Source organism: Stegostoma tigrinum, chromosome 42, assembly GCF_030684315.1.
Source record: "Stegostoma tigrinum isolate sSteTig4 chromosome 42, sSteTig4.hap1, whole genome shotgun sequence".
Lineage (NCBI taxonomy): Eukaryota > Metazoa > Chordata > Chondrichthyes > Orectolobiformes > Stegostomatidae > Stegostoma > Stegostoma tigrinum.
The window spans coordinates 4981744-5001535 of record NC_081395.1 but is presented as its reverse complement, the minus strand read 5'-3'; the positions used below and the strand labels follow the sequence as shown (position 1 = coordinate 5001535).

The following is a 19792-nucleotide window of genomic DNA, read 5'->3' as shown; positions in this document are numbered from 1 at the left end:
TAACATGGAAGAAACAGCTTGTTTTGTGTTAACAGGAAAAAGGCGATGTTATCTTTACTCACACTTGGCAGGCAGGCAGTAGCCACTGGTAATTTTAGCATCTCCAGTTTTACACCCTCCCAGTGTACTGCACTCCTTCTGCAGTAAAGGCCCAGCTCCTGCATGGATAGCGCCGTCCACTGCAAAAGAAAAGCACTATTCAGAATTTGCATAATTTCTCATACTTTGACACAGTGGTCACAACCAAAGAGAGCAATCTGGTTGTCAATCTTATAATCAAGTATGCTCAAAAAATACTGTACCAATAAAACCTTGATTCAACACACAATATTTCTGGTATAAATATTTTAATTAAGTTTACCAAAACAGCATCATTAATTCACTGGTAAAATCCATTTGGTCTTGCTCATCCAAAATTAGTTAGGTGGTAACTTGTTTTTCTGTTCTCTGGTTTCTATGCACTGTACCTACGGCACAGGAAACTCCTTTACATCTACTCAACTATTCCTGCTCTGCATGAATCTCCTCCCACCTTACGCATTTCAACTATAATTTTTCTCAATTAATTCTTCATTTCCTCCCTTCAAGTTATTCCTTCTCCAATGCCTTTATGTTAAGATAAAGTTTAATGGGCACATAGCTCTGTTCATTACAAATTGTCATTATCACCATATAATACCTGCAGCTTTGTTTCTTTGTATGTGTTTGTAATGTGTTTATATAGGCTGGATTTAGCGCTCCCTGCATTACATGTGGTGACAGCTGCATTCAGAGGCAATAAACCCACCCCATCAATAAGAAAGCCCATCAGGTCAAGCTCCATTTAGTCATTTCAGAGTTAATGTTGACTTCTTGATGTATCATAGGCCTCAATCAAGAAGTTTGTGGATAATCAATGTCTTTACTCTTCAGAAAGCTTTTCAGTTCTGTCTTAAACTACTCAATGTTTGAACTTTTATAGCTCTCTTGGATGGTGATTTCCCAAAGTTCACCATCTTCTAAGAGAAAATATTCCTCTTCATCTCAGACTTTAATGGCCTCAGCCAGGGAAACATCTACATCAACCCTGTATTCCCTATAAAAGATCTGTGAGTTTTCAAGCAGGTTACAATGTACCAGGCAGGGAAAAGTCTCAAAGAACTACTGCATATTGACAATAACATTGAATTAACACGACATGGCAGAGGTATGTGCTCTACCTAATATATTCTTCATTTATTCTTTGTGTGTTAACCTAGACAGTAAACATTTGGAGGCCAATGAATTGCAAAATATTAAGGAAGATTGAGCTGGTGAATGGTAGGAGGTGAGACAGAATGATGGGGAACAATCCATCTCTTCACAAGGATGTGCAGAGGGCACACTTACAAGGCCTTATCTGAGGAGCCCAGGAACACAATCTACAAATTATGACCAGGGAGCACAAATTTTATTAAGGTTGGCAATAGCATAGTGACAAATTACTTTAACTCATTGTACGTTGTCTTTACACTATTGCATTTTTTCTAACAGTGCAGGAGTATTGCTGTACTCATGAGCCCTGTGGGTGTAAGAGTCCACAGCGGTTGCCCAGAGACTGCTATTGATTTTTTTTTCAAACCAGAATCAGTTATCTGTGTGAGTAGTGCTTAACATAACATGGCTCTGTGATTGGCTTTTGGGCAGGTGATAGCTTATATGTGAACAGCAGAGGGGCAAAAAGCTTCCAAACTATAAAAAAAGTTGTTTCAGGGATAGTGGGAACTGCAGATGCTGGAGAATCTGAGATAACAAGGTGTAGAGCTAGACGAACACAGCAGGCGAAGCAGCATCAGAGGAGCGGGAAGGCTGCCGTTTCGGACCTAGAACCTTTTTCAGAAATGGCATTTCTGAAGAAGGGTCTAGGCCTGAAACGTCAGCCTTCCTGCTCCTCTGATGCTGCTCGGCCTGCTGTGTTCATCCAGCTCTACACCTTGTTATCTTAAACTATAAAAAAGCCAGTATTACACCCTGTTTGCAGAGATGTAATAAAGAATTAGAAACTCACTGGCCACTATTGGACATCGAATCACTTTTTAAGAGGTTAGAACATAGAACAGTACAGCACAGTACAGGCCCTTTAGCCACAATGTTGTGATGACCTATTATCCTACTAAGATCAATCTACTCTGCATACCCTACACATTTTACTATCCTTCATGTGCCTATCCAAGAGTTGCTAAAAGTCTCTAAAGTATCTGACTCCACTACCACTGCCGACAGCAGATTCCACACACCCACCACTCTCTGTGTGAAGAACTTACCTCCGACATCTCCCCTCTGTCTTTCTCCAATCACCTTAAAATTATACCCCCTCATAATAGTCATTTTTGCCCTGGAAAAAGTCTCTGACTATCCACTCTATCTATGCCTCTCATCATCTTGTACACCTCTGTCAAGTCACCTCTCATCCTTCTTCGCTCCAATGAAAAAAGCCCTAGCTTCCTCAACCTTTCTTCATAAAACCTGCCCTCCAGTCCAGGCAACATCCTGGTAAATCTCCTCTGCAACCTCTCTAAAGCTTCCACATCCTTCCTATAATGAGGTGACCACAATGGAACATAATATTCCACTTGTGGTCTAACCAGGGTTTTAAAGAGCTGCAACATAACCATGCAGTTCTTAAACTGAATTCCCCTGCCAATGAAAGCCAACACACTGTACGCCTTCTTTACAACCCTATCAACTTTTTGGGTAGCAACTTTGAGGGATCTATAGACGTGGCTCCAAGATCCCTCTGATCCTTCACACTGCCAAGAATCCTGCCGTTAACCCCGTATTCTGCATTCAAATTCGACCTTCCAAGATGAATTATTATTTGTCCATAGTGTTAAGAAAAATGCCGTATGTACTGCCTCACTAAGAGTGAAAGTTTCTGCTGCAAAGGTACTTCAGCCTTCAGAAGTAAGGAAAAATCTTTTTCACCCAGAGGTTGGTGGGAACCTGGCACTCACTGCCTGTAACGGTGCTAGAGGCAAAAGCACTAAATGTGCACTTGTAATGCCAAGGCTTTTGGCCAAGTGCTGGAAAATGGGATTACAACAGCTAGGTGTTTGCTTTTGATCGCCGTGTATGAAATGGATCGAAGCACCACAGTATTTTGCTTTCATTGGGTATCTTTGATAGTACTATATATCCTTATCACTCTATAATCATCAAGCTCAGTAAACAGGGCTGGGCAATCTTAACCCAACATTTTACATTGTGACTAAACCATCCTCTACTACCAATGTTATACACTAGATGATAACTATATTTGAACAGAATCTAAGTCCACACTTTTATTGGGTGTTATTTCATCAACCACACGCCACAAGACTCATACCTGACTGCATACTAACTCCCCATATTTATGCAACCAATTCACACCCAATTAGTCCCTAACTAATACATCCATTACTGGTTTTCCCATTTCAATAGGTCCCAGGTAATCCCTTCAGACTATACTGGATGATAACAATGAATTCAATTCCCCCCATGGTAGATGGTAAAACTCGAATTCAATAAAAATCTGGAATAATAAGTTGCTAACAAAGTAACCATTGTTGGTTGACAAAAAAAAACTCGTATGGCGTGCTAATACCCTTCAGTGAGGGAGATGTGTCATCCTTACCTGGTCTGGCCTATATGTGACTCCAGACCCACAGCAATGTGGTCACTCTTAACTGTCCTCTGGTATGTGTGGGATGAGCCATAAATGCTCAACTAGTCAGTAACTCCCCTCATCCCATTAATGAATAAAACAAATTGTACAGGCAATAGAAATAATCTTCTGCTCATGTTTGGCTAATAGATGAAAGTGTGCTTGCATTGTTTTGCATCCTCAATACCACAAGGAAAGTACATCACAGCACAAAGAACACCCTGGTGAATGTGTCCAGAAGACCTCAATAATAAAAACATGTCAGGAGGAGGTTCAAAGGGTAAATGAATACAAACATAGCTTCATCGATATGCTACCAGTACTTTGTTGTGAATTTTTAATCTGCTGTCATGAAATGAAGACACTTCCCAACACATATGAGGCACTAGAAATGGTTGTTGATATTCCAATACTTCAGAATAGCCACAACATTGCCACACCAGTCTAATGTCCTCCCATAAGAACATTGGAAGGACTTTTTTGTGCAACCAAGTACTAAATGCCTAAGAAACATGAAACTGGAAGCAAGTCTAGCAAAGGTATTGATGGTACAGTGAGATTAATGATGAGTATCGAGTTCTAGACAGCAATCTCAAAGCATTTCTTACTATTATTATGTCACTCAAAGCAGTTCATATGTGAGCAAGATTAAGCACAAGAATACAAAACAACAGGACACATTAACAATAGATCTGTATGTGTTTATCAGTTGGGTGCATTTATGGTTCTTTTCGATACAGATAGTTCTCCAGTAGTTGCATTCTTGTGTGACCTCACACTATAGAAAACTGCGTTATTGGGAAATTGCTTTGGAAAATTGCTTAACTGTACTGCAGAAAGTTTGTGTTATCCGAACAGTGTCCACTATTCATCAGAGATAATGGGAACTGCAGATGCTGGAGAATCCGAGATAACAAAGTGTGAAGCTGGATGAACACAGCAGGCCAAGCAGCATCTTAGGAGCACAAAAGCTGACATTTCGGGCCTACATCCTTCATCAGAAGTGTTTTCTGATGGAGGGTCTAGGCCTGAAACGTCAGCTTTGTGTTCCTAAGATGCTGTTTGGCCGGTTGTGTTCATCCAGCTCCACACTTTGTCATCCACTATTCATCAATTGTGTTACAGCCAATTTGCGTTAATGAAATATGCATTATAGCTGAACAACTTGTACAGACTTCTAACTTCAGATTTGGAATTTACCTGGGTAATAAATGCAACTTTCAGTTCTTGAATCAGTGAAAGCTAGAATGCAAGTGCAGCAAGCAGTTAGGAATTCAAATGCTGTGTTGACCTTGATCACAAGGTAATTTGATTAGATCAGCAAATATGTCTTCCTGCAATTGCATCGAGCCTTAGCGAGAATGCACCTGGACAATTGTGTACAGTTTGCCTAAGGAAGGAAATATGTGCCGTTGACTGAGTGCAAAGTAGGTTAATCAGGACAATGCCTGTGGTGCTGGGATTTTCTGTGATGAGGCATTGAAGAAACTAAGCTTGAATTTTCTGGGGCTTCAAAAAGTGACACATGATTTCCGTGAAACTTACAAAATCCTTACAGGGCATCAAGGGTCCCTACTGATTAAAAACAGTCCCTGGCTGGTGAGTCCAGAATCAGGAACATAATCTCAGAATAAGAGGTAGGCTATTTCAGGCAGAGATGAGGAAATATATCTTCATGCAGAAGACTGTGAATCTTTGGAATTCTTCACTTCCCCTTATAGAGTTGTGGAAGCTCAATCATTGAACTGTCACTAGCAAACTCATTACTTTTCAAAGATAGTAGGAACTGCCAATGCTGGAGAATCCTGGTTCTCTGATGCTGCTTGGCCTGCTGTGTTCATCCAGCTCTACACCTTGTTATCCCATTACTTTTCAGCTCCTTTTAGTTCTGAAATTTCTCCATCGATACTGTTAGACCCGATGAGTTTCTCCAGGACTTTCTGATTATAGAACATAGAACATAGAACAGTACAGCACAGAACAGGCCCTTCAGCCCACGATGTTGTGCCGACCACTGCTCCTCATGTACGCACCGTCAAATTTCTGTGACCATATGCATGTCCAGCAGTCTCTTAAATGACCCCAATGACCTTGCTTCCACAACTGCTGCTGGCAACGCATTCCATGCTCTCACAACTCTCTGTGTAAAGAACCCGCCTCTGACATCCCCTCTATATTATATTTCAGATTTCCAGCATCTGCAGTATTTTGCTTTTATTGGGTATCTTTGATAGTCAGAGAACAAAACAGTCATGTACACGCCCACTTTTCAGGGCAGAATGACGTGGCTGGCTTCACTCAGAAGCATTAAAAATTCTTACCAATGGTAGGGTGGCTTCAGTTGAGACCTCACATTTGATGATATTACTCGGGAAAATCCCACCACTTGACAAATTGTTCATTACCTCTGCTCTTGTGGATCCATGAGAAAGAATGTGAAACCAGTGGCCTGCCTTTAAAGAACATCAGCATCTCTTTAATGCAGTGGAGCATTGCTAATTCTTTTGCGTCACTTGAGGCTACCTGGAAACACCTGGCAGAGCAAAAGTTTGGAACTGCTGGTGCTTTTTTAATCACACTAGGAAAGGGTTGAAGCAAAAAAAAACACCCTGCTCCCTGATAAAGGAAGCTGGAATTTACACACTGTCTTCACTTACTTCTAAATTACTTTGCTTATTGAGGTAGTTGCTGTTGCAAGTAGCAATTGAACAGGCTTTCTTGAGATTTCAAACTGAGAGAAATCTCCTGCTCCCTGCCTAACTCTGCCTTCATGGGAAGAAGAGCTCATCAACATGGGAAAACCTTGATGAGAAATTAGCCGATGGGCCTGTAGCATTTTACACACTGACTTGAGTGAGAAGCATCTGCTGTGTGACCAGCAGGTGCCTTGTACTGGCACACTGAGATTACCTTCAGTTTACACTGAAACGTTAGCAGCTGTTTTCTCTTACTTGCTTTACGCCCAATATTGTCTGCTGACACATTTGCACATGACAACTAACCTATTATGCCAGATGCAAAAAATATTTCTTCTAAAGCACAGAATGGCAATAAAATGTTTACAAATTATGATTTTGTCTCATATTTTCTTTCCTTAGAACTTTGCATGATGCACTCTTAAGATTGGCCTCCTTAAACATGTCTGGATCCCAAACCTACTTGTAGACTGTGAGAAATGCTTTCTGTGTTTGAGAGCATTCTCCCTGCATCCTAGACAACATCCATCACTTACACAACATTATCCAAAACTGATTAACTGGCCATTTATTTCATTTTCTCTTTTTTGATTCTGGTTGAGCACAAATTGGTCATGAATGCCTACATGACAACTCTGACTGCACTTCATTTAACTTCATTGGATGTGAAACCCTTTGAGAGGCCCTGAGGGTATGTCATGGCATTATAGGAACATAAGTGCTTTCTTTTGGAAGTGCTGTCACAACAATAGAAGTTGCACACAAATCAGCTTTAAGAGAGATCTTAAATCGTTTCTTTAATATTCTCAGCGTTTTGCAAAGTTACTTACAGCCATTGAAATATTTTTTAAATGTAGTCATTGCTACGATGCTTGAAACATGGCAGCCAATACATTTTCTACAGTTATCACATTAACAGTACTATGGCTATGTTGTTGGTTAAGGGATAAATAGTGGCCAGGTAACTGGAAGAACTGCTCTGTTCCTCTTCCAAATAGTAGCTGTGGAATATTTTACCTTCATTCTTTTACATTTCAACTGAAGGACAGCACCCCTGGTGCCATAACACAATCTCAGTGTGACCTTGGCTGATTTGGCTGGGATACTTTACAAATAGCTACGGAAATGTATATATTGGAGATTCTGAAGTCTGCCAGGTGTAGGTGCCTCATTGTCCTTCAGCATATCACCTAAGTTGCCATTCTTTATGCGTGTTAGCAAGCCATGCAATTATGAATGGTGTTAGAATCAGAACCAAGTACACTGGAACCAAGCATCTGCAAACGTACACTTTTCAGCAAGATTGTCTGCATGGCAATTAGGGTCAGCTAGTGTGCTGATCATTTTCACTCACAAATGGTACAGTCTTTGGATCCCCAACTGAGATAAACCAATCCAGCACAAACTAGAGATCAAACCTAGAAGCTCCTTGTTCCATCAGTGGGATTTAACACATCAATGGATATATAGACTAGATCTTTTTAAGCAATTCGGTGTTTTTCAGCATCCTTTATGGGAAATTGAGATTATTATAAGCATCATTTCCAAAGAAGTTACAAAGATTTGCCTCAACACTAGCAATCCCGTTCTTCCCCAGCCAATCTGTCAATTGAAATTTTCAATGTTAATACAATGGCACTCATTTAAATAAGTCAATGATTCGGACAGTTCAAAGTAAACTTAATTGTCGAAAGCAAACGCACTTACAAATCTAAAGGGTTAATAACCTCTACTGAGGTAAATTCAACTCTTTCTCACAGTCAGATTTCTTCAAGTTACCTCTCTGGGTTCATTATACAAGTGAGAATAGAAAAATTGAAAATAATTCCACAAACAGGGGTAACTCTAAGTTGGATACCCTGTATAATATCTGCTGCATAACACCACCATCAATGCTTGACAGGGCTCAATGCTGCATCTCATGTTTGCTGTCTCATTAGCAGTTTAGCTCTGTGGTGTAATTAAGATAATGACAGGAAGGGATTTAATTGTTCCTCATTGCTGACCTGTCAGTAATGAGATACTCTTGGGTATGAACAGACTTTCCAAAAGGACCTTCTCCTCTGTCAGTTTAGTGAAAGCTGTATCACGTTCCAAGAATTGACAATTAAGCATAACTGTTTGACATCTGGAGCAGGCCTGGGGAGCTCTCCCAGCTCCTATATGCTCTTAAATTCTCTAGCAACAATGAATCTTACCATTTTACAAGGTGAAAAACACTTTTAAGAGTAGACAGGGAGTCGAGTCTTCGGTCTTTGTTTTAATTAAATGATATTATTAAACAGTATTTTAAATATTCTACTACAAATCTACTATCAAAGGCTTGCAATTAAATGTTGCATGAATGATTTGCTACTGTGTGTAGCACTGGCTTTTATTTCTGCCTGTCAGGACTGGATCTTTTGCTGAATTAGTGCTTGTTTTCTGGCAGTTTTGGGAGCATTAAGAGAGAAGTTAATAGTAATGTTCACTGCCTCAGATTTGCTGGACCAACACTGTAGCAGAATTATACTTCCAAACAACAGCTCATCCTCTTTAAAGCCTAATGCCAATTTCTCAATTTAGACAGAAGTTACTCTAGCAGGTTAAAGGTCCTTGGAGCAAAGAAAACATGAAAAATTATTATTTTCTACAAGCAGATACCTGATTATCAGTATTTAAATGCATGAAGGATCCTGCCTAAATATTTCTGAAGAATGTGCATTCACCTAGAGTCTACTGGGCAGCAATGTCAACTGTGAGGTGAATTTTTACCAGAAAAACAGTCCTGTTCACATTAGTCAAGGTCATTTCCCAAAATTCTTTGCAAGTGAATCTTTCTCAACAGCATCTGATAATCAGGACAGCTGCATAATCCATATATTTCCAGGGTGGTTAATTGCCTTCTGCCTTCAGTCAACACTTAGGAAGCCAGGAAGGGCTGCATACTCTGTGCATTTGCCTCAAACTCTGATGTATGAGAACATTTCCAGTAATCAGAAAATACAAAGTAGGAGTGTCTGAACACTTATTACTCACTTGGATGGTGGTAGCCACAACTAGACTTTACACCTTTGACAGTACCTGGGAAAACACAGTCTGCTAAATTGAGGCACCTGATGCTGAGGGATTATAACTACAGTATGTACAATCTGCTAGACATTGTGCAGTAACTAACCAAGTTTACTTCTCTTTGACATGTGCCATAGGAAGGATTTGAAGAGCAATATCATAGAAACACCATCAATTCTCAGTTCCAATGCAAGTCACACCCTGTCCCAACTTGGCTTTTCATTCTGCTGGTGACTGTTGTACAGTTTTCACTCACATCGTGGCAGCACCATCATCAAATGATATACAATTGTTCAACAAAATGCCAAACCACCGAGATGAAATTTCTTCACACAATAGCTACCACAGAAAACACTCAAGGCCAAAACATTGTATGATTTCAAGAAGGTGGAATAGCACTTGGGGCTAAAAGGATTTATGAATATGTGGTAAAACAGAAACAGGCTATTGTGTAGGATGTCCTCCTATGATCATAATAAGCCATGGAGCAAGCTCAAAGAGCGGAAGGGCCAAATGACCTACTCCTACACCTATTGTCTTGTTTCTGTGGAGATTATAGGACAGAGGATGCAGGCTTAAACCTTACATTCCAAGAATTCAACAGTATTTTTCAAATTTATTTTTCAAAAAATCCTTCCAACAAATAAAATTCTCGCAAATTAAACTCCCGGTCTCTGAAATGACCTTACCAATTTGCTTTTGCCTTCTCTCAAGGGCGATAATATCATTCATTTGATCGGGTGAACAGAATACTACAGAGTAGCACCCTATCTGTTACTAGGTACATACAATCATTTATCAGTGTGCATATTGGGTCCAACAATAGTGTCAGAAAAAAACTGTCATAATAAGGTAATAACTCATCTAATCAGATGAGCTGTGCAACCTTTAGTATAAATTGAGTATCCGTGGCTGGAAGCCATGTCGGGGAACACAATTGCTAACCCCACAACTGCACTGACTGGTATTCTGTAAGTGATAAAGTGATGAGTGTGAATGACTGTGGATGCTCAGAGTGCAATGCAGATTGCAGCCCACACCTCATCATCTATGCTGTATATTTTACAAAGCAGGCAAGTGAAATTAAATTAATAAAAGTTAGCTGTAAATTTCAATTTCAAGACAGAAGAGCTTACATTGCTGTCCAGTTCTGATGACGTGGAGGATTTTTTTTTTCTTCATAGCGAATGCTGCATTTCCATTCTATAATACACACATTGGCATCATACCATTTGATAAAGGAAGAATTTTGTCTGTGTTCTACTGCCCTCAGACTTTATCACAGAATCTAGTTCCATGAGATAAAGCTAAAAGTACAGAGAGGGAGAGAAAACAAGAGAAACAGGAGAGGAAAATGGGAAAATTGAGAGAAAGTAATTTCATGTAGTTCTGAAGTTTTCCCATCCTCTTATAAATCATTTGTTAATTAAGAGATAACGTTCATGTTGAGCGAGTGTATGAGGCAATAAATGCCAGATGCACTGGCCTCAGCAGTTCAGGCATGCACTATTCTTTAATACAGAAGCATCCACTCTAAACGAGGATATAACATCCAGACTTGCAAAATACAGCAACAGAAATGAATGAACCAAACTTTAAAAAGGGCAGCACAGCCTCGGAACTTTGGCATAGCTACAAATTGAGGGGTGATAGATTTAAGACAGATGTCGGAGGCAGGTTCTTTATTCAGAGAGAGAGAGTGGCAAGGGCGTGGAATGCCCTGCCTGCCAATGTCGTTAACTCAGCCACATTAGGGGCATTTAAACAGTCCTTGGATAAGCATATGGATGATGATGGGATTGTGTAGGGGGAGGGGCTTAGATTAGTTCACAGGTCGGCGCAACGTCGAGGGCTGAAGGGCCTGTTCTGCGCTGTAGTGTTCTATGTTGTATGTTCTATGTAACTGATTTCCAACCCAATACAAAGCCACTGGCAGTAAAACTGAGTCAAAAATAAGATGAAGGCTCTCAATAAATGTAGAGGATCAGAAAAGAGCATTCAGTCAAGAATCAACACCTCACAATTAATTGCTTTTCAACTGTCTATTCAATATTTTGCTAAATATTTCTAAAATACTTCCTCCTTCCACAGATTGTTCCGCATCACATATTCAGCACTTGCTGTGAAGCAGCTAAATCTAAACCACTTTGGACTAATTTTCCTTCTAAGAATCAATTCGGGCTCTCTGCTCTGGGGTTTATAGCATTATCAAAAGGGTCTGTCAGTGTTCATTTGATCTTGAAATGCTTAGATACCATCCTGGGATCTTGATAAACCCAGGCTCTTTACCCTCAACTCATAGTTCAAGTTTAGAACTGTTGTTCCCTCTGACTACTGTAAAGGTACACCAAACCTAATGCTCCATACGTTTTTGCCCATCAGGACCACACTGGGAAGCATTTTATGCAGAAGCATTGTATCTTTCAGCCAATAATGACGCCTTTCCGGTTGTCCCTTTATATTAAATTTGTCCCCAGATTATCATCATTGCTCATTATAACAATACCTTGCGCATAAGCTGTGCTTGTAATATAACATAACCTTGTATTTATGCATTACCTTTAATGCAGCAAGGGCTACCAGAAAAATGCGACATTAAATGTATACGGGAGATAATTAGGACAGAGCAATAGGTTTTAAGAAGGTACAGGAGAATGAAGAAAGAGGGAGGTAGAAGTGCTGAGAAGAAGTTTAGAAAAAAAAATTCCTATCTCAAGATTAGAGACACAGTTGCCAACAGTGGAGCAATAGAAAATAGTGGCGAAAATTAGAGGAGTGCAGAGATCTTGAAAGGTTTAAGGCTGGAGAATGTTAGAGATAGTGAGGTGTGTAGGGACTGCAGGAGGTTACAGAGATAACAAGGGGTATACGGTCTGGAGTAGGTAACAGAGATAGAGAGTTTTTTTATTCATTCACGGGATGAGGGCGTCACTGGCTAGGCAGCATTTATTGCCCATCCCTAATTGCCCTAAGGGCAGTTAAGACTCAACCACATTGCTGTGGGTCTGGACTCATATGTAGACCAGATAAGGTAAGGATGGCAGTTTCCTTCCTTAAAGGACATGAATGAACCAGACGGATTTTTCCAACAATCAACAATGAATTCACAGTCATCATCAGATTCTTAATTCCAGACACTTATTGAATTCAAATTCCACCATCTACCATGGTGGGATTTGATCTGGTCCCCAGAATGTTGTCTCATCTTTGGATTAACAGTCCAGCAATAATACAACTAGGCCATTGACTCCCCTCAGTCCCTTGATTGGGGAGGCTGGAGAAGGTTACAGAGATGTGGAGGATTTCTAATGGCTGGAGAAGGTGACAAAGATAGGGAGGGATTGGAGGAGGTTACAGAGATAGGGTGGGGTATTGAGGCTGGAGGAGGTTACAGTGATGGAGGGTGTGGAGACTGGAGGAGGTTAGAGTTGGGAAGAGTGAGACTGTGGAGGGATATGAACACAAAGGCAAGTATTTGCAATTTATGGTTTTGTTGTACGTGGAGCCAGTGTAGGTCAGTGAGTACAGGAATGAAATCTGGGGTTAAGGAGTCTAGGTTTGCACGGGTCACTCTCGTTCACTCAGAGTGCTTTGAATTGGTGATATTTGCAGAGGCAAATGGTACCAAATGACGATTATTGCAACAAACTGAATTTCATTAGCCATTAAAACAAGCAGTAGGTGACAAATACATAAATCAAACTCAAAACATATGTTAAAGCTTAGGAAGAAAATAAAAATGACCAATTATTAACAACTTAAAATGATGAGTTACAAAGATAATGGAACATAATGAAATAAGGACACCAGCCAGTGTTAAGTTTATCATGATGGCCATGAAGGAACTACAAGACTCACTGTTTTTCTATGACTCTCTTTCCACAAGTTATTGATGTTAAGGTCTCAGACAGTTAACAAGTATTGAAGGGAATGTCCTCTGCTTTATTGTTGAAGTTAATTATTCTGAAACAGTTAATGTTAAACTTGACTTAGCTCCATTCAATCTGTTGATATTAAACAGTCTTTGTGTGGAAGCAGCAAGCTTGACAGTAACCTTTGCAAGGAGCAGATGTATTGTGTGCAGCTCTCTTGAGTCCTTTGTAATAATGTCTGACTGGTAAAGTAAGTTGTAGTCATTATTAACAGGCAATAAACTATCTTGCTAACTAAGACCTGGAAACTGGAGGAGCAGAATCTCATATTCCGCCCTGGAACCCTACAACCCAATGGTCTCAATATGTGCTTTACTAGCTTCAAAATCTCCCCATCCCAACCTCATCCCAAGACCAGCACCCTTCTCTCATCCCTGCCTCCTTGAACTGTCTGTCTTCTCTTCCACCTATCCGCTCTCCCACCTCATTGCCCAATCACCACCACTGCCCACTTGCACTCACCGATCGCCATCCTACCTATCTTTCCCAGCTCCTTTCACCCCCGCCTCCTTGACCTGTCCATCTTCTCTCCCCCTCATCTGCTCCTCCCACCTTACTGACCAATCCCCACCACTGCCTACCTGCATTCACCTATCATCATCCCACCCACCTTCCCCAGCCCTACCCCTCCTCTCTCTATTTATTTCAGAGATCCCTTCCCCATCCCCCTTTTCTGAAGAAGGGTTCCGACCTGAAACGTCAGATTTCCTGCTCCTGTGACGCTGTCTGGCCTGCTGTGCTCCTCCAGCTCCACACTGTGTTACCTCTGCCTCCAGCATGGTCAGTTCTTACTATCTCTCATTGATGAAGATGGTTGGGCCAAGGACACTACCCTGAGGAACTCCTGGAGAGACGTCTTGGAGCTGAGAAATTGATGTCCAACAACCACAGCCATCTTCCTATGTGCCAGGTATGACTCCTGCCAACGGAAAGTTTGCTGCTGATACCCATTGATTCCAGCTTGTTAGGGTTTCTTGATGCCACACTCATTGAATGTGGCCTTGATGTCAAGGGCTGTCACTCTCACCTCACCTCTGGAATTCAGCTCTTTTGTTCATGTTTAAATCAAGGCTGTAATATGGTCAGGGGCTGAGTGGTCCTGGCAGAACCCAAACTGGGCGCCGCTGAACAAGTTATTGCTGAGCACAATTGTTGACACCTCCCACCACTTTACTGATGATCAACAGTAGACTAATGGGCTCCACATTGTTGGGTAAATGCATGGCAAAAGCATGGCAAGGGGAGCAGTAACAAATGGAGCACAAGTCTTCAGTACAAATACTGGAAAGTTGTCAGGGCCCACTGCCTTCGCAGTATGCAGTGCCTCCAACCACTGCTTGATATGATGTACTGTGAAACGAATTTGTCTAAGACTAATATCAGTGATACTGGGACCAGCGGAGGAGGCCCAGATGGATCATACACTTGGCACTTCTGGCTGAAGATTGCTGCAAATTGCAATATAGACGAAGGAACAAAACGGGCTGTTATGGTGAGAGGTTGTGAACCTACCTCTGAAACAAAAGGCTTGGGTTGAGTCCTAGCTGCGTTGGAGGTGTGATAGCATCACTGGATAGGTTATTCAGAAAATATTCAGACAAAAGAGGGTTATTGGCAGCAATTTACCTCAAGCAATGCTACCAAGTTCCATATACTGGCAACAGAAAAAAGCACCAGACTTGCCAAGCCCCGTGAATGATGACTTAGCAGGTGACCCAGGATCAGGATCCTATGTCACCCACAAAATAAACTTGTCAGAAGGCCAGCAGTCAGGGAGATTCTTTCTGTAGAGCGATAGAATAATGTTGCATTTTGATAAGCAGTGCTCCAAGCGTTCTATCAACTGAACACTTCCCTAGGGCTTTGAAGTCTATCAGATTTCCACTCAATATTAGCACTGAGCTGAACCACTTCTGATGAATGCAAAATCAGTTGATGTCAACAGGATATTTTTGACACTACATTTGGTTCTTAAAACCACTTTTATTTTATTTTGTGTACGTGGGCATTAGTCAAAAAGCTCTCATTTGTTGCCTATCCCTAAATGTCCTTGACCTGAAATTTTCAGAAGGTAGTTCCGAGGAAACTGCATTGGTGCAATTCAGGAGCCAGCTGTTGCCTGGACCCCAAGACATCCGTGAACCAGATGGGTTTTTACAATAACTGATGACAGCTATCAGGGTCACTGTTACTGACACTAGCTTGATATGTCAGATTTATGAGCTGGAAAACCAGTAAGTTAGTTCAGTGCCTTAAATTCCACCAGGCAATGTTGTATATGGATCTGAAAAAGTTAACACTTAATTGAGTGCAGCAAGTGTCACCCACTGTGAAGAATTCACAATGTCTTAGTCAGAGGAAAAGAGGTGATTGTAGGAAACAGACCTGAGTAACACAAAACACCTCTAATTGTTTATTCAACAAAACTCTTTTAGTTAGACCAGATTGTTGAGTATCCTTATTCAGGTTATACCATTTTGGGCTCAATGGAAACCACACAGTCATGCAGTAGAATTGGAACCAATATCCTCAGAGCATTGGCTTGCGAGTCTGGATTGTTAGCCCAGTGACATTGCCATCATGTCACCATATCCATCTATTTTGGTTAAGAAGGGGAGTAAAGAAGTAGCTGTAGTTACTGTGACCCAGTGTGGGATAACAGCATGTGACAACACATCGGAATTTATTAAATGCTGATGTTTAGCCTTACAGACACCAAACAGGAGAGGTCTCGGAACTTTGCAAGGGTCTGCGAAACAATATAGAGTGCCTTCATAGGAGAGTGTAGAAAAAAATAGAGAAAAGCATACACACAAGGATAATGTGCATTGCCTCTAGGACCTGTATCAAGGCAGATGTTTTAAAACCCCATCAATCATCAATTGCAGCTAAACATCTGTCAACAGCACCATCTTTATGAGTCAACTTATGTAGAATAGGATTTTCTTTCATCTCTGAAATCCAAAGAATTTCTAGAGACCAAAGGCTAAATCTCGCTAGCTGTCAAATCTGTTATCAAGCCAATCATAATAAAACAAATTGCCCAGAAGTATGGCAGCTGCTATTTCAGTACTGGCCATTTAAATCAGTCTTAGTTCTATTAAATTTCACAAGATATTATCTATTAATTAATCCTGCATTCTTAGCATTATTCAAACATTAACCCTCAGAGATTCACAATTTCTATTTTGTTTGTTTATTATTAGCTTGTTTATTATTAGAAGAATGTGAAGGACTCAAACCTGCCAAATTTGGTCAGATTTGAGTGCTGAGTAATGAGTCTTCTTCTCAATCCCTGATATGTGACATGCTTGGCTTTTGACGTAGGCTACATTTGTGTTGTGCAACCTCATGAATCCCTAAATACAGCACAACCCACCTCTATCAACTTGCAAGATTGATAAACAGGATTGCACTGGGAAACTCATCATTTCAGTCTGCTTCTGCAAAATGGAACTGATTCCTTCCTATCGTGACTCAATTTTCTCCTTCTGTCAACAAATATGTTTTCACCTACATCCATAACACTTCTAATGTCATCTGCAATTTTATATTTCTGGTTTCCTGCCCCTAGATATCTTTTCATCAAGGATGCCCAATCCTTCTTTACTCCTGTATCCCATGACGTGAGAGTTTTCCACTTCTTCCGGATGGAGATCCAACCAGCCGCCATTGACCACTGCCTTCCTCTGCCTGGCAGAACTCATTTTTGCATTGAACAATGTGTCTATTAACTCAACTCATTTTTTCCAAATTAAATGTGTTGCTAAAGGAACTTGCATCCTAGCTATGTCTTTGTTTTCTCTGGACATGTGAAGCACTGTTTATTCCAGAGTTACTCACGGTGCCTCCCTACCTTATTTTTCTGACACATTGATATCTGTATCAATACTATTTCCTGCTGCCACCATGAGTGGAAAGTTTCATCAATATTGCTTCCAATTTCTACTTTTTAACTTCATTATGGAGATGTACACTATGTCAAGCAATGCTTTGAAACTGCATATTCATTGAATGATAGAAATCATAGAATCTCTACAGTACAGAAAGAAGCCATTCATCCCATCAACTCTGCACTGATGCTCCAAACAGCACTCCACTCCATGATGTTTTTATGGTGGATAACCTATTTAATCTGCATATCTTTGGACTATGGGAGGAAACTGGAATGTTTTGGCTTCACTTGACAGATGGTCTTAACATGCCATTGTTTGTACAAGATGAGAAGGAATTGCACTGAATGCTAGCTGGATTGTTAACCATCTGGTAGGTTAGCAGACACACAGAACAACAAGGCAGCTGAGTGGAAGTAAGTTGGAATAAGCCCCTTGCCATATTACAAATAACTCAAGCACCACTCACTAGCCATAAGTGAGCAAACAACAGTTTTCATATCTCTGGAGCTTTATTATTATTCTGAAACCCCGGATGGTGACTGGCAAGACCGAATGAACATCAAATCACTGTCAGGACACAGTACCTTTGTACATTAAAGCCATACTCAATCACAAAGTACACAGTGTATGACCAATTCTCCAACACTGTCTTACAGGTGGAACCTTGCCCACGGAATGTGCATTTCAGGAAATTACTACTGGCATATGCCAATGACTTTCATCTCCATTCATTTTATTGTTGAAAAGCTGTCAGTTGCAAATTAACTATTCCTCAAAATTCATGGTAAACTGCTAAAGCCTTTCATTCGTACTACATACTTAGAAGCCTCAGCTTTTGTACATCAATTGTCCAAATAAATTTAGAAATCTTGGCTTTGTACTTCAAGAGCACATAACATCAGTTACCGAGTTCTGTTCTTATATGTGTTGTCTTATATACCAACATCATGTAATGACGATTGATATAAACTGTCTCTCAGGAGTAAGCAGGAATGAGTTAGATGCTGAGTTGCAAGTATATATTACTATTTCAACAATTTGTATCAGCCCGATTCTTTAAAAAGGCCATACACTTCCTTTGATGGTGATATGAATTCTGCAAACTGATTTGTATAGAAATGCCTTGCTCCTTTTGGCCTAGTAAATTTGTTCAAATACACAGCTACAAAAAGCTGAATTCACTTGGCTTGCAACTCTCCTCTCCACCTATCTTCTTTTCTCTCCATCTTCGGTACGCCTCCCCCTCTCTCACTGTTTATTCCAGAACCCTCACCCCATCGCCCTCTCTGATGAAGGGTCTAGGCCCGAAACGTCAGCTTTTGTGCTCCTGAGATGCTGCTTGGCCTGCTGTGTTCATCCAGCTCCACAATTTGCTATCTTGGTCTCCCCAATGCCCTAGCCAACATTTATCCTTTAACCAACATCACAGATCTAAATCACAAATTCTGTTTTATCCTTCCAAAGAAGCTACCACATGTGCAGCATTTTCTGTTTATATTTTAGATTTCCAGCACCTGAGCCATTTTGTTTTGGCCCCATCAAAATCAATGACTGGTTGCTATCATAGCACTGTTTGTGGGAGCTAGTTACATACAATTGGCTGCCACATTTCCAACATTACAACAATGGCTACACCTGATTAGTTGTGAAGCACTGCAGGATGGTCTCAGTTCATGAAGGGTGCTGGAGACTTACTTTGGCAGAATTTCAGGAATCCATGTTGCTGAGGCTTGCCAGCTTTTTGCTGCCTTTGCTACAACTCTGTAGAAGATACACAGAACTGGCTTTACTTGGAGAGATAGGTCTGTTGCCAAGCTGGGCATAAGAGCCTCAACAATGCAAGCTTGCTCCTAGAATATAAATAGAAAGATATAAAAGCAGCTTCTCACCATGACAGCCTGTTCACGTGCAGTCCAATCTTTGGTTTGTCCAACCACAAACACAAGACAATAACTTTTCAAAGCATCATGTATCATTTTACAATAGGCTTGGATTGTTTAAAGTGGAACACATGACAGAAAAGATTTGGAGCTAAGCCACTGAGATTGTTTTTCCAATTGGTTTTCTCCAGTTTTTATAGTTCTGCTTTTATTTAAAATTAAATCCTTTCATTCAATTTCAGGCTGGCTTGGCTATTTCATACAGGAAAATGCCAATGAGTGGCTTGTCCCTAGAGGTTTCCTCTACAGTGTTGTACTAGGACTAGCTAGCAAGCTGACCATTTTACACAGTAGATTTATAATATGCAATAAAACAGGACCTCATACAATTGTACAAATTGATGTAGAGGCCAATCTTAACTGTAATTATCTGTGATGCAAGATTCATTGTGCATCTCTGCATTCTCTATCCAGATTATTCCAACTATATAGCCTGTTCAAAAACAAAGTTGCTGGAAAAGCTCAGCAGGTCTGGCAGCAACTGTGGAGGAGAAAACAGAGTTAATGTTTCGGGTCCGGTGACACTTCCTCAGGATTCCTCACCAGATCTGAAACGTTAACTTTGTTTTCTCCTCCACAGATGCTGCCAGACCTGCTGAGCTTTTTCAGCAACTTT

The 19792-nt window shown here is 40.6% G+C and overlaps 1 protein-coding gene across 7 annotated transcripts in view; it reads right to left on the bottom strand.

Moving 5' to 3' along the window:
• LOC125449368 (macro domain-containing protein CT2219-like) overlaps positions 1-19792 on the bottom strand; it is a 987510-nt gene that overhangs the window by 423627 nt on the left and 544091 nt on the right. For all 7 annotated transcript variants that reach the window (XR_009443130.1, XM_059641690.1, XM_059641688.1 and 4 more), the window contains exon 5: positions 63-179. Coding sequence is in view for 6 of the 7 variants with exons in the window: in XM_059641690.1 (XP_059497673.1) it covers positions 63-179 (117 nt within the window). In the remaining variant the exon portion in view is untranslated. The remainder of the gene's footprint in view (positions 1-62; positions 180-19792) is intronic.